The 16,556-nt window shown below is 31.1% G+C and overlaps 1 protein-coding gene across 2 annotated transcripts; it reads right to left on the minus strand.

Annotated features, from left to right (window-relative positions):
- Positions 1-1,912: 1,912 nt before the first annotated feature.
- On the minus strand, positions 1,913-15,488 carry LOC119667429 (type 1 phosphatidylinositol 4,5-bisphosphate 4-phosphatase). 2 transcript variants are annotated; one of them, XM_038076719.1, is made up of 6 exons: positions 15,384-15,488; positions 14,606-14,898; positions 5,705-5,886; positions 5,438-5,647; positions 5,197-5,361; positions 1,913-2,291 (listed from the first exon to the last, which is right to left on the minus strand). In XM_038076719.1, exons 2-6 carry the CDS (start codon positions 14,712-14,714, stop codon positions 2,175-2,177), a joined length of 783 nt encoding a protein of 260 aa, XP_037932647.1. In that variant the 5' UTR covers positions 14,715-14,898; positions 15,384-15,488; the 3' UTR covers positions 1,913-2,174. The 2 variants fall into 2 exon arrangements, with proteins under 2 accessions (XP_037932647.1, XP_037932653.1); XM_038076725.1 differs by lacking the exon at positions 15,384-15,488 and adding an exon at positions 15,091-15,232.
- Positions 15,489-16,556: the final 1,068 nt, after the last annotated feature.

The raw sequence follows: 16,556 nt of genomic DNA on the forward strand, positions 1-16,556 counted from the left end.
AAATCGAAAGTTTTTAAGATATTTTTAGAAGATCGGAAGTTCTTTCTCAGCTTAAGAACAGAGCGATGTGTACCTTTTAGAAAGGCATCGACATCTCATCGGATTGAGACAGCTTTTTCTGCATAATATATACGTGGTAGTTTTTTACATCACACTATACAAATTAGTCATATGGCGCGATGACATTTTACGGCTATTGCGGATACAGATTGATGATAGTTTTTGGTCATGGCAAGCATACCGTCAACAATAATACTTTGTTGCTGCTGTAGGGATAGTGTCATCGATAACACTTTGCGGTCATTGCAAGCATAGTGTGATGACACTTTGCGACCATTCCAGGCATAGCGTTATAAATAAGACTTTGCGGCCATTGCAGACATAACGTTATTAGTGACACCTTGTCGACGTTGTAGACATAGCATTATCAATGATACTTTGCGGCCATTGCAGGGACAGTGTCATCGACGATACTTTGCGGTCATTATAAGCATAGTGTGATGACACTATGTGGTCATTGCAGGCATATCAACATCAATGACACTTTGCAGCCGTTGTAGACATAGCATCATCAATGATACTTTGCGGCCATTGCAGGGATAGTGTCAACGATGACACTTTGCAGCCATTGCGGGGATAGTGTCATCAATGACACTTTGCAGCCGTTGCAGGGATAGTGTGATGACACTTTGCGACCATTCCAGGCATAGTAATAAAACTTTCCGGCCATTGCAGGCATAACGTCATTAGTGACACCTTGCAGCCGTTGTAGATATAGCATCATCAATGACACCTTGCAGCCGTTGCAGGCATAGTGTCATCAATGACACTTTGCAGCCATTGCAGGCATATTGTCATCGATGATGAGACTTTGCACACATGTCATGTAGAACGATCACATTAAACGAAATCAATATGCTTACTGCCTAAGAAGTTGTAAGAACAAATTAAGTTGTTTTTATTTCAATTTATTATTTACAGTGTATGTAATATAATATAATAATGTTCTAATATATATTTAATGTATAATAATTTCCGTAATATTTAATTTAGTTGTAAACATTATATTTATCTTATACGTCATAAATACAATCGCATATATATTGTAAAATAAGAAAAAAAAATAATTTTGAATTTAGTTTTTGCATAATTCGCATTTTAAATATTTTGCGCTTTAATCAAAGACTTATTTATTAATACAAGTAGCGATGGGTGTGTGTGTGTATTTGTTATAAAAAATCATATATAAAATGGAAGAATATGTATGAAGATGAATTAATTGTGAAATATATGAAATAATGAATTAGCAATTAATGCTAAAATACAGAAATTGAGAAGAAAACTATTTATGATTTCTATTTTATCGATTTTATTCCGATGAAGTGCAGATTTACCAATAAAATAAAAAGTGTGAAAAATTAATGCATTTTAATAAAGAGAAAAAAAAAATAATAAATGATGACGTTATTTTATTTATTTATGTTTTCTTCGTACCTAAATAAATCAAACAATTTAACCATATATCATTAGCATATATACTTTCTGTATAAATTTATATATTATATATTAACGTTCATCAATCATATCATGTTTGCATAAAGTAAACAGTACAATTTTATTTAAGAGACAAATCACAAAGTTAAATAAAAAAATATATATATTATTTATATATTATTATTTTGAATATAATCATAAAATGATAATTACATATAAACAAAATCGAAAAACTTAAGGCATTAGGGTCAATAATGCAAGCTCAAATATAGAAAAGTTAAAAAATTTAATTATTATTTTTTGTTTCGAAATTCATAAAATTTTACGAACAAAAATCTTTATAAATGAAACGTTTTTAGATGTACTAAGATTTTTATCTATAATTGCTAACATTTTTTATATCTTTGCTGTTAGAATTTAGCACATAAATTACAATTTTTTTGTATATATTTTGTTTTTCTATATTATTTTTTATTGTTCCAATACAATTGAAAAGGATTTTTGCGTTATTGCGTTTGTTCTTTGTAATGCAAAACTTATGCGTTTTATATTTTTTTTTTTTAGTATTACAATCTTTTATTGAAATATTTTGGTTTGTTACTTTTGTTTTAATTAATTTTTTTTGTTTTTTAATTGATTTAATATCAAAAGGAATGATACAAAAACTATTTGAAGCGTTCTTACATCGGTCCGTCAATAGCGCTCACTTTAAGCCTGAAATAATACACTGAACGACCGAATAAAAATGCTGAAATCAGAAAAATAGCGATGTATCCCAAATAGATTATGCCATGATCCTGAAAAAATAAAACAAAATAATTATATATCAATTAAATAATTGTTATAGATTACAAAAAAAAAAAATTAATTGTAATGTGTCTAAAGTGCGGTGCAGACTATCATTTTTAAGTGTCATTCTAGAGAGAAAGTCATTCTTAAATGACATTCAAAAATGATAGTCTACACTTTTTGGTGAGCACGTCATTCAGTTTCTCGCCAACATGTTGTGAATGATAAGTCTGTCACATGCATTCGTTCACGTGGTTGCACTAACACACTTACAGTTTGCAAAATACATTTACAGCGTGCGTAAACACCCTTATTCTTCAAAAATTTTACTTGAATGACAGCTTTTGAATATGAGCATGTTCAAGTTCGGTCGTTAGAATAAATTTGAATAAGAGAGAGCGCAACTTAAATGACATTCAAAAATAATAGTCTGCACCGCGCTTAATGTCACATACAGACTATCTCATTTAGGCGGTTTTGACCATTATAGCCACTAATGAAAATGATTTACCAATGAGCTAATTATCAATAAATCTACACATTTAGAGCAAAAAATGTCGAATGCAACCCTTAAAAAAAAATTTCCCATAAGGGAAATCCCCAAAATTTGGAATATGTGTCATATTAAACTGTTGTTTTTTAAACCTCTCCCTAAAGCCTTATCTGTGGTTTGTATTTCATCCAAATTAGTGCAAGAATGGAAGGAATCTATCAATACAGTAAAATAAGTGAGAGATCCAAAGTAATGCTAGTTTGGGTTCCTGGAAATGAGCGCACAGACGAGCTTGCTAGACTAGGCGCCTCTTCCACGGATACTCCTATTTCCATCCCTGCACCTGTCAGCATGCAAATAGTAAGTGGTCATCTGGACCTGGCCGCCTCAACAGCCAGGTCGAGCGTACATGACAATTCTATTTCAAATGTAGAACCTCTGACTTAATACACAGAAGCAAATCAGAGATATCTAGGTTAATATATGTCTTTATAGGGCACTGAACCATAGGACGGCATTGAGCTAGACTTGGCTCAACAGAACACCTGATTTGTCTATGTCCAGGTTTGGCCAGATATAGGCCTAAGTTTCTGATAGCCCCCTTCTTCAACACACTGGCGGAATCTGTAGCATTAGCATTGGCCAGATTCTTGCCTTTATAAATGCCTCTGACTGGTTCTAGCTTGACCTTCTGGGTAGCTAGCTATTACGAAGTTTCCTGAATTCAACACGGCTTTTTTAGCTAATTGAGGAGGAGGACTCGTTCTTCCTTCCACCACAACTAATTAACTAACTATGAGTCTCTGTATAGGGCTCAAAATAACGACATACTTCTAAACACACAGTATGAGAAGGTACCAATTACTTTAGTGGAGAGTTATAACATTAGTTATTCGTTTAATTAAGGAGGAATTGATACTAATCATATCTACCTAATGTAGCCCAAAATTAGTAGGTATAATAAAAAAAGATGATATGAATATACAATATTATGAAGTTTTTAGCTTCGACTTTAATAAATAGTGTAAATATTATCACAATAAACCTATAGACTTTGAAATATTATCAACAGTAAGTCTATTACTTACATCCAATAACATTCATTATCTCTAAAAGTATGTATATTCCGTTTTAATCTTTGAAGCATATTAACTATATCATAAAATTGTTTACCATATTAGCCAACTTATCTCATGAGAAATATTTTAAAATTATAAAATAAACGATAGTAAAACAAATATTTTGCGTTGCTGAACTCAGAAATAAACTAAAAAAAGGTAATCAAACTTTTTGAATAAAATTGCTTCTTAGGGAATTTAAACAATTACAGACACCAATTTAAAGAGTAAAAGTTATCTGACCGCTTAGGTTCATTCTATCAGATATAAAGTATATATATGTTGTTGACATTACTTGAAGAGACCAGCATAGCGGGATATGACACCATAAATTTGTGTATGAATGGGAACATATAAACAGTTGAATGACATCATGATGGAAAGAGCTCTAAGGTTCGCAAGTGTTGGAAACTAACATATGTACATATGACAAATTTCTATTTAGCAGATCCCTGTATCTTGAACTCAGGTGTGCAAAAACCTCAAGTAATCGTCCTCAAGTAATTATTCAATGCGTCACTATACCTTAGCCTCAATTGGATATACAGTTCTCACTGTATAGGGTAGATGTTTTTTATTTCTAGAGATCTTCGGTGAGATCTATCGCCCCTATCTTAAAAGGGGACAAAGGATCTAGCAGTGCAAATAATAATAAAAAACAATAAAAAAAATTAACTGTTATTAACTTATTAAGTAATGCCCAAAGCATTACAAAGTAAATATATTTTTGTAGAACTAAGCACGATTAAGCTAGTCACTGATAATCAGAGAAATAAGAAAACTGCGTCGGGACATTCTGCACCTCGAAACGTGACGTCTGGCACTGTTAAAGAAATTAAAAACTTCATTATGCTCTTAGGAATTAAAGAAATTCGTTCAGTGTCATATTCGCTGGACCAAGGTAGCCGTATGATTTCTGGCCGTTTCCAAAAACAAAAAAAAAAAAATAGAGTGAAAGGATCTTCAGAAATAATGAAAAGATAATTAATGTAGTTAATCTCGAAGTTGTAAACCAAAAAAATCTGATTTTGTGGACTGTTTTAGAAAGCGAACTTCTGGCGTCAAAAATGTATAAAAATTTATGAAAATTTCTCTTTTTCTTATTCTCAATTTTTTAAATTCATATTATATGTAACTGAAATTTCATATGTGACGTCACTATGACTCTGCCTGCCTCTCTCTCTCTCTCTCTCTCTCTCTCTCTCTATCTATCTCTCTCTCTATAAATATGGCGTCAAGCAAACTTTTATTAGTCCCATCGTTCACACCCATATTGTCGCATTGATAATTTTTTACACTTACCTCAGCATATTTTATTGTTCCAATCGTTATACAAACACCTCCAATCAAAGATAACAGCCCAAATATGGCGAGTAATATACCACGTCCACAGGCAAATCGTGAACCCACAGACGATACTTTCCGGCAATGTGGACAACGTGCCAACTTATTGTGATAAGTGTTAAACTAAGGAAGAAGTGAAATTATCATTAAATAATTGAATAGAGTAAGAGTAAGAAGATGAAGAAATATGAATGCTTACGAGAAATGTATCAGAACAATGGCCACATGTGACACGGCACATACCAGGCATCGCCGGTACGGGAGGAGTGACCGGACTAGGTGCTAAATTAATAATTCGCTTGCAATTAGAGCGTGGGCAAGCGATACGCTGCGATGAGCTTTTACAAATCAGCAAACAATTACATGGGCAACGCACATACTTTTTACCAGGTGGTGCATTCCGAATGGGCTGTAAAAACTTCCATGAAAATCTATATTGTAGTAATGTAATACATTCTATACTTACAGTTGCTTCATTGCAATGAGTACATTTAACCACATGTTGTTCCCGCTTAGTGGTTATGTCTATCATATTTTGACAAACACGACATGTAACCATGGGTACTCCACCGGCACCAGCACTTTGCTGGTATGGTGGAGGCACTTCGTCTGGTCCAATAAATGGCACATTCGCCTGCGATACACCACCTTTAAAAAAAACAATAAAAACAAATTTTAATAATATTTTGTACACGTTTTATTTACATGTAAATTATTTATTGTAAAAAATGTAAACCTTTTTGATAAAACAGATACATATTGTTAGAAAATCACATTTGAACTGATTGCAGTAGACATAAACCACAAAGTAAATTGTATTAAGCTAAGATGAATGAAACCATTGATCGTGGTAACTGCGGCAAGTCTAGTATTCGCGTTTAATGTGCATTTTTATTGAAAGTATTAAAATGATAACTAAAATATGTCAATGCTGAAATAACAAATGCTATTGCCTTTCATTGCTGTTCATATTTGTTAAGTAACTAAATAAAACATAAGATCTTGATTAAGAGACATAAGATGAAACACCGAAGACCTATTATTGAATGCATTCATTCTTGAGAAATTTCAGCGAGGCTAGAAAGTATAACAAACAGACAAAGCAGCCAACTTTACTCGTTTTCTTTAGACATTTCTACTCCATCTTAACTGTGATTTTATATTTCATTCAAGCATTTTACAATCTATTCTTTAAGTTAGTCTTCACAGGTAAACTGGAATTTTGAATCAAATAAAATTTATGCTAGTAGTACTCACATTGTGAGAAATTCACTCTCCTATTCAACTATAATTATAAATAAAAATTTATTTAAATAAATTTAAATTTTATATGTCGAGAATAATAAAAACAGAAAACCATCCTTGAAGAAAAAACTTATTTCAGAAAAAAGAAGAAATAACTTCTTTTTGAAAAAAAAATAACTTTTTTTTGAAAAAAGAAAAAATAATTTCATTGAAAAAAGAAGAAATAACTTCTTTTTAGAAAAAGAAGAAATAACTTCTTTTTGAAAAAAGAAGAAATAACTTCTTTTTGAAAAAAGAAGAAATAACTTATTTTTGAAAAAAGAAGAAACAACTTCTTTTATAAAAAAGAAGAAATAACTTATTTTATAAAAAAGAAGAAATAACTTCTTTTTGAAAAAAGAAGAAATAACTTCTTGTATAAAAAAGAAGAAATAACTTCTTTTATGAAAAAAGAAGAAATGACTTCCTTTAGAAAAAAGAAGAAATAACTTCCATCTTTTTCAAAATGTAGGTTAGGTAAGGTTGAAAGGGCGCGTGCTGATAAAACTCTATTGCCTAATATAATGCTTTCAAAAACCTAACCATTGTTATCTCGGTGTACTATTCTTGTTGAACCATTTAGTCTTCCCAAAAAAACTAAAAATATTCGACAAATACACTATCATTAACTCTGTCAGATAAGTAAAGAAATAGTCTCCCAGACATTGAAGCGCTTCGTTTCTAGTCCTGCACAATAACATAGAAAGTGGCTAGTGGATTCTACTAATGACTAATAGATTGAATTTAGACACGTACCGTAGGTAGCTGAAGAGGAATAACGATGAAGTCCTCCTCAGTTAGCTAAAAAAACCATTGTCATTCCATATTCCTTGTAACTATGGGTAGAAAGTTGAACATATGGGAACCAGCCGGACGGATTGATAAATGCAAATATTTTAAAACTAATGGAAATATCGCTAAGACAACTAAAGAATTTCGGGAGCGTACAACAGTAAGCCTGGAAAAGCCGAGATATAGACACAATAGATGTTCCGAAGTCTTTTTCTCAAGCGCTAATAGCCACTTAGTATATAATACAACAGTGCAGGCACAGTAATGCTCCATACCTACCTATTGTCAGGCGGACTAATTTTATTATATATACTACGGGTTTACTTTTATGGAATAAGTTAGAGATTCTACATTTGGAGTTTGAAGATCATACCGCTCTTGGTCTGATTGGTGAAAAATGTTAGTTTTGAATTTCGGTTAGTCTGCCGCAAAAAATTATCAAATGTCAACTTTCGACTGCGGCTGGCAGGAGCAGGAAGGAAGAAACAGGAGGTTGGAAATACATAACAATTGCCATTATTCGGTGTTTAATAATTGCTTAAATATGTATTTAAATTATCAACACAAGTCTCTACAACTTATTATAATTTTATTTTTAGCAAAGAATTTCCAATTTTGAGATAATAGTTTCCAGTTTTTCTTTCGACTTCCTACTTAGAAGAAGTGAATATGAATACTTCGATGAATACAAGAACGATAGAACTAACTATTCAAATCACTTTAACAACATTACGACTTCAGCAACAATTTTATTATTGCGAAAAAAAAACTGAACATTTGATGATTGATCGTTTAAATATCAATAAAAAAATGTGATTAATTATATTGATAATAGCACTTATTTACATATATGATTGCTGTGACATATAGACAGCACAAAATTTTCGATTTTATAAGGTCTACAAAGTTGGGAGTACTATAATTTGTGACTAATCATTTGAATATTGAACAACCTACTTAAAACAAATTCAATATCAAAAGGAAGTATAAAATATTAACAACGAATATATTAGTTCATGCACAAACGTATTGGATGGATGATTTGCGATTTTCAGTGGCTTATATGGAGCAAAAGTGTTATAAGCAAATAAATATAACTAAGTTATTTCCAATTTTATTAAAAAATATAAACAATCACAATTGGTTGATAAAAAGTGGGAATATCTGAGTTTAATTTATTTCCTTACAATCCCATAAATAAGCCATATGCATTTCTCAAATTAATAATAAGTCATCAATGAAAATTGATTAATTTATCCTAGACATAAATAACCAACCCGATAAATATTTAATAAATTATAAATAAAGATAAAGATAAATAAAGAAATATTTATAAGAAACAATTATGTTTAAATTTAAAAAAAAAAATCAATTTATAATAGTTAATTAAATTGATATAGCTATAGTTTATGTGGTTTATGTAGTTCTAAAAATAACTCAGTAAGAATACCGTAAAATTCTATATCTATTTTAAAAAGATTTCTTTATCATAGAAAATAAAAATCTTAATTTTTAATTATAAATATTGATGGAATTCTTGAACTGGCGCCACCATTGCAGAAGATTAAGTTGGTAGTTAGAACTTTGCATGATATATATAGACAACTAAAAACTTCTTGATAAAAGACAAATGATATGGTTCTTTGGTTGGTTGCAGTGGTATATCAGCAGATATGTACTGCCCATAATTACCTAAGAGATAAAAAGAAAAACTTAGACCACTCCATTAAATTTAGGTAATATAATAGATCTTTCGTCCTTATCTATAAACACACTGATAACCTCTTAAAGAATTACTTCCCTAAAAACTGTTACATGTGAAAGCCAAAGCTATGTACCTCCAGCTCAAAAAGTACCCGCATTTTGTAAATAAAACACACAAATTTAAATTTTATTCATTATCTATTTTATCTCCTTCAAAATATGCTCCTACTGAAGCGATACACATCGCTGTATGTATGGCTATGGCTTTTAGTTCCTTCGGCGAATTCTCTTTTACCGATTCAATCGACTCAAAACGCTTACCACGAAGGGGCAATTTGAGTTTCGGGAACAGAAAAAAGTTGTACGGCGCCAGAGATGGCGAATATGTTGCTTGAGCGATGACAGTGGTGCCGTGTTTGGTCAAAAAATCGCGTACAACAAGAATTTTCCATAGTAAAAAACGCTAAAAGAACTTGAGGTAGTCTCACATTAACAGCTGCTGTAAACAAACCAATTGACAGATGGCGCTCAAATTTGTACCATATGTCAAGAAAGGGTTACCAACATAACAAAAAAATTTTTGAAAAAGGTCTATTACTTAAGGAGTAGTTAACAAACAACAAAATCCGGATACTTTTTGAACAGAAGGTAGTGATAGAGAAAATATTACTTCATTGTTTTTTTTCCTGTAAATTTTCACAACTTCTACAATAGGTATCAAAAGGACCACATAGTTTATCTGCGTTGGTGACAGTGATGTAACTTATCTAGCCGTAATTCGGAAAGAGCACGTGTAACTACATATTCGATGAAAAATATATTAACTATGTTTTATTGTGTGATTCAAGAAACTATAAATCGCTGTTGGTTTTTTAGCTGAGCACTAACTGCTTGCAACACATTTGCTTACATGAGATGTATGTTACTAGCAATAACAAATGCAAAAAATACCAGGCACTGGTTACTTAAGGACCTTTGCAAGATATACTGAATTTTTTTAAAACTTTAATCAACTTCTTTAGAATTTCGTTCGTGATTTTGGAATAAACTATCACTTAAAATTTACTTACATACATACATATTTAAATTACCATCATTAACTGTCCTTAAAGACTCTAATCTGGTATCAATGTTTTCGTACGTTTACTTTTGGAACCTCAAAATAGATAACCCTGTATAATATGTGTATGCAAATTATAGGTCATAAGTTTTTCCCTACAGCAATAAAAGTTTTAATTATTTACATTAATAATTAAAGTGAAATGTGTTTCATTTAAATTGTTTGCCGTTGATTTTCATAATGTATGATATAATGAACATTTTTTATAGAATAAAGATTTTCACTATTCTGGAAACTAAGAACTGATTAAAAATGAATATATGTATGTACAATATATATATATATATATAGAAACTAAACTGTGAAGTATTAATATGCATGTTTTCAGTGATATGAGTGAATATAACTCAAAGAAGTTGTTACTTTTCATGTACAAAACCACTTATAACTGCAAGAACCAGAGCCAGAGGAACTTGTTCTTTGTTTAATATTTAAAGAAAACTTTTAACAATAATCAACAATAAAATATATATATGGAATGATAAAACAACAAAAGAAGAAAAAAAAACAAAAAAATACAGAGACCAATACCATTTAATTCATTATCAAAATTTAATCAAGCAAAAGGCACAGAAAACCTTCTCTTGTGGCAAAAGATAGAATGCATGATGACTCATGACTGTAGTTTCGGAATAAGAAATATAAACAAACATTTCAACCTAAAAATGACGATAATGCGAAATAAATAATTTTGTTTAATATGAATTGCGATTTGACTGATATAACAAATTTCTGAATTTACATTAAACTAAAAACAAAAAAAAAATGAGAACAAACCGTACATGAAAATATTTTTATTGATTTTTTACTCTATAAACTGTGTTATGGTGTTAGAGATAAACAAAGTTCAAGGGAACTTTAGGTATAATAAGAGGCAACTATTGTTTATTTTCCGAAGAGTGTAGATTCAAAATGTTTAAAATGAAAATATAAACCTATGTATGTTTTTGGAACTGCTATATTATGAGTCAACATAAAACACTTCATAAATATACAAATGTTATCCTAGTTTTATAAGTACGATATAGTATTATATATAGTGTTATAAGTATTATGGTATATGTTTTTCGCTACACAAGTTACTTTCAAAGTAAACACGATGTAATCGTCATAGATGGTTCAAATAAAAGCATCGCTAAGGTAAACCCTACACTAACCTAGGACATAGTAGTATTAAAGTTCTTCGCTACCAAGTTACTTTCAAGTAAAAGATGTAATTGTCATAGATAGGTCATAAAGCATCGCTAAGGTAAACCCTACACTAACCTAGGACATAGTAGTATTAGAAGTTCTTCGCTACACAAGTTACTTTCAAAATAAACACGATGTTATCATCAATAGATAGACTCACCACAAGCATCGGTAAGGTAAACACTCGCCCTAACGTTTTGACAAAGTTTCAAGAAATTTGTACGAATGGAAACAGTCGATACATGGATAGATGTCTTCCAGATTTCTTCTTAATCCATATAACGATTTTCTTTTATCGGTATATGCATTCTTTCGAAAAGGTACAAAAGTCACTGGTGCACCTAATCAGGTGTATATGGAGAAGGATTGAAAGCCCAAATGCAAAATAGTCACAAATGCGTAACGTTAAGAGCAATTTTTTTGTGACTCAACTTGTGTAGAATAAATCGTGAATAATATTAAAGAACTCTACAATGTGGTTGTGACAAACATTGTCAACGCGACACCAATTTTCCAGGCACATCGATCTGAGAACGGAACTTAGTAGATATTATGATATGATGATATATACTTGCTTATATATCTTACTTCTCGGAATACTAACGGAATAAAACTTTATCATCGAGCACATTGTTGTTATCTCCGTTGTAACAGGAGTTGATGTATTACTCAAACTAGGAAATGGAGGAGGGTGAGCTCCTATAATGTATGTTGGATTTCAATATGTGTGTCATGAAAGGAAAAATTGTTTTGACAGAAACCATTTTCCTTAACAAATAGCATTTTAGATTTCATATAAAGCTATTTAACATATGTTGACAACCATTTATAGTTGTCTACACATGTAAGTGCTGAATTTTGACATAATTGGAGGTTATTTCGGTGTGTCTCTTAGAATTATGAAGTCCATACTGACACAGAAAAGGTTATAAAATGCAATATGTAGAAAAGCTATAAGCTACAAAAATCAAGAAATAGTTTTATTATTATCAAAAATTTGCTAAAGATTTTAGTAACGCTTAGTTTCAAGTGCCACACCCATAGGATTTTTGTTTACAAAAATAGCAACCTACAGAGACTAAAGCATTGAAGTGCTTTACCTCGAAACAGGTCAAGTTTAAATAAAATCCCATCCATCAATATCGCCTCAACTTTTACAGTTCTTTCGCCTAACCGCGTCCTCACTCATTTACCATAGTTGTAATTCGTTTCAGTATAGCTAGTACATATATCTCCACGGGTATAACAACAACAAACATCAGTTCATGTTAAAACTATCCCTATAACAATAATAACTATGACACTATTTCATTTAGTTGCCAAAATTTCTTCAGCTTAGCCTGAGTAATTTCAATCAGCCGTATCACATCTCTATCCGCCGTCAACTTATCTTCTACATTTTTTCCTATACTATTTTTGCTCTTTGTTTGTCTTCTAATTCATTTATCTTTCTTTCAGAGTCAATTAGAAGACTGCACCTTGACCTGCAGTAGTTTAAATCAACTCATTCACCTTCCTACCTCGTCTATGCTATCTCAGCTCTTACGTTTGTCTTGTAATTCATTCCAAATTTTACTTTCAGGGTTTACTTTTACCGTGAATAGTATCATTCACTCTATTTGTTATCTATATCATCCTTAGCTCCCATAATTTTTGCCAACTTTAATCCTATCTCAGCTCTTGTGTCCTTTAATTTATTTATGATCCTGCTTTTTTTGGAAGTTCATAGAAGGATTTCATTTTGAGGTGCAGTAGTTTCAATCACCCTATTCACTTCTTTATGTGTTTTCCTCATATCCTACATTTTTCCCTAACTACTCCTATCCTATCTTATCTCTTGCATTTATCTTACAATTCACTCCTGATTTTACTTTCAGGGTTTACTTTTACTTAAAAGTGTGTTTCAAAACACCCTATTTACTCCTATATCTATTTTATCTGCCACATTTTCCCCAATTTCTCCTATTCTATCTCAGCTTGAAATTCATTCTTATCTTAAAATTCATTCATGACCCTTCTTCACGGTCCATAGAAGGGTTTCAACTTGACCTATAGTAGTTCTTATCACCTTATTCGCTCCTCTATCTGATTTCATCGTATCTCTCACATTTTTCCCAAATTTTTTCTATCCTATTTTTGCTTTTGCGTTTATCTTGCAATTCATTTATGACCCTGCTTTTAGAGCCCATACAAGGGTTTCAACTTGACCTGTAATAGCTTCTATCACCTTCTTTGCTTCTCTATCTGCCTTAACCGTATCTTCTAGATTTTTCCCAAACTTCTTCTATCCTATTTCAGATTTTGCGTTTATCTTGAAATTTATTCATGACCCTTCTTCACGGCCCATAGAAGGGTTTCAACTTGAACTGTAGTAGTTCTTATCACCTTATTCGCTCCTCTATCTACCTTTACCGTATCTCTCACATTTTTCGCAATTTCTCCTATCCTATCTCAGCTTTTGCGTTTAACTTGAAATTCATTCATGGCCCTGCTTCAGGATTTCAGGGTTCATAGAAGTATGACACTAGCAGTAAAACTGCGTCATCAATTTTAACAGTAATTGAAATATTGCCAATTATTGTTTTAGTGACTATGTATTTTCAACGCGATTTTGATTAGATCAAATAAAATTTAATTTATTTATTTAATTAGTTTATAATATTTATATATCACCCACAATTCTCAATCAAACATCTAACAAAGCTAAAAATAAACATACGAATTCATTAAGAATAAGAATTGTCATTATGACTCAAGTCGAGTCGAGTCAAGTCAAGTCAAGCCAGTGCAGCAATCAAAAGGCATTTACGTACTGGAATATCTAAGACCAACTATGTGTGGAAATCTCGGCATTCAGTTTCAATTGCAGCAACTCAAGCGGAGGAATGTAATTGAATCTATCAATTATTTACTTTGTGCATATTTCAAATGCATAAAGAGCCAAGCCGAGCCGAGCAGATGAGGTGAAGTATGACACTTAGTGGGTTTCTGTATGCACCCGCATGCATAAATCTTTAAGTTCATTTATAGATTTTAAAGTGACACCTCAAACGAAAAGGTTTATGAACTTCTTTCCAAAGCAAAGCATGTGGCAGTACAGAATTTTTTTTTCTGCGTTGGCACTTTGGCTGCAGACGCACAATTGCATGACAAAAATGCGTCACATTGAAATTTATTTCTTATTTCTTTTTTTAACAATATACCACCATTACAATCATTAATTAAATTTATTTAACATTAAAATAATTATTAGTTTATATAGTAAGCAGCACTCACCTTCATTGGAATCGTTGGCTCCAATTACACTTTCTCCGCCACTAGCCGACGCGTACCCGGTCGTTGTATCTTCATTTTGCAATAAACTTTGTTTTTCTGGATCAGCCATTGTAACTCAATTTAAACGACACAAATTAAACAAAACCAAAACTAAAATTAATTTAAAAAATTCTACAAAATCCCGCAATTGCACTGGAGCGTTTAATGTTCCTCTTTCTTTTCTAATCGTTTTTCGTTTGTTTTTATCTTCCTTGCAATCTTCCGGCTATTTTGGAAATTAAAGAGAATCACAGCTGCAAATGGTACAAAAATTATTTTTCCAGAAAATGCGTTTAACTTTTTTATTCTATTATATTTCTTAAAATATATATTTAACAATTTAATAGCATTTAAATGAGCTTAAATCAAAACATTTCTATTTGCCTTGCACTCGAGGAAAACAACTCGTCATTAGAGCGAAACCCTCCCTTTTGCTCGAAACTTACTGCACAAATTTTCTTGCAAAACGAAAAGTAAATTTTCATTTTCCCTTTGTTGCATTTTACGTTCCTTTTATGCGTCTGCATATTGTTCGTATTGTTTTTATTTTTGATATTCACCCTTTTTCGTTTGTCATTAGTTTTCTATTTTCTTTGTTTCCTATCAATTATGATGAAATTATAAATCATTTTTCATGTGTAAAATAAACACTTCATGTAAATATTTTGCGCTCCAATTACACACAATTAATTAAATTCCATTTCTGTTATATTCCATCCTTTAAAAATTATTAAATTACCTTTTATTTATGGTATTAATTCCGCACCTAATTTCTAGTTTTCAGCAGAAAAATAGAATTGAGATGTTTCGCCGATTTTATAAAGATATAAACAAATGTCAAAATTAAGTGTTGCGATCGCCACCTGTACGTGAAAATTGCAGTTTTATATGTTCAGTGCAAATTTTTAATTTGAATGCGATTTTTGTTATGTTTACAGCCAGTTTTATAATTCACACCTGAGCGAATGTCTTTTGATTGGTAAATCTGGGGTAACATTTTTTGTCGAGATTCAATTTTAGTGTAATTTTCATTTTCGATTGCCAAATCTCGAGCCAAATGCGCAACACTCGAGATTAATTTATAGCACTCTACATATTTTACCAGAGTAGCAAGGTTACTCTGAAACTTACAGCTGTTTCATATGATTTTACAGATAAACAACTATGATTTGTTTTCACATGTCCCTAATTTGTTTATTTATATATTTAGCTGTCGTTATGACAAAAACGAATAAAATCAAATATAATAGTATATTTGGCTGCAAATACATTGTCATCTGACGAAATTTTAGTGTATCCTAAAAATGAACAATTGGGCAACAAAATTAGACAGTAAATTTAGATTGAAGTGTTCGAAGTTTAGGTGACTAAAATGTCGCATAAAATTTAAACAAATTTCACTTTAGTGTTATGTCGTTACTTAAGTGTCAAAATTTCGTTCTCAAATTATTGTACTTACGCAGCAAAATATGCCATTTATCATATGAAAATAAGCTCAGCAGGTTTGATATATGTAAGTGTAATTTTAACATTACAATAAAAATGTACGTTCAGCTCTTGCCAACATTAAGAAACTTTTAAAAGTAAAGTAAAAGTACTAATACTGTATTCCCAGTGCAGCTGAAGTAACTTTTGTTAATCATATTAAGATTTCGTCGTTTTCATTCGCATAAAATAATTATTGCATGTGAAAATTTACGCAAATTCATTTGTGTGACCCTTCTTTTTTATTGCTGACTAATTTTGTCCTACAAAAAACTCTATTAATATAATTATTTTATAGTTTAATACAAATACTTACATTATTCGTTCACAAATATATTTAAAAAATTAAAAAAAAGTTTGTACACATGGTGAAGTTAACTACAAGGAGATTTTTTTGTTAAAAATATTTGAAAAAACACACATAAGC

Source organism: Teleopsis dalmanni, chromosome 1, assembly GCF_002237135.1.
Source record: "Teleopsis dalmanni isolate 2A chromosome 1, ASM223713v2, whole genome shotgun sequence".
NCBI classification, from domain to species: Eukaryota; Metazoa; Arthropoda; class Insecta; order Diptera; family Diopsidae; genus Teleopsis; species Teleopsis dalmanni.

Coding starts and splice junctions, on each gene's coding strand:
- LOC119667429 (XM_038076719.1), bottom strand. CDS start 14,714: ATGGCTGATCCAGAAAAACAAAGTTTATTGCAAAATGAAGATACAACG. Junction 5,648..5,704: donor CTCATTGCAATGAAGCAACT/GTAAGTATAGAA, acceptor AAGTTTTTACAG/CCCATTCGGAATGCACCACC. Junction 2,292..5,196: donor GAACAATAAAATATGCTGAG/GTAAGTGTAAAA, acceptor TTATTTTTTCAG/GATCATGGCATAATCTATTT.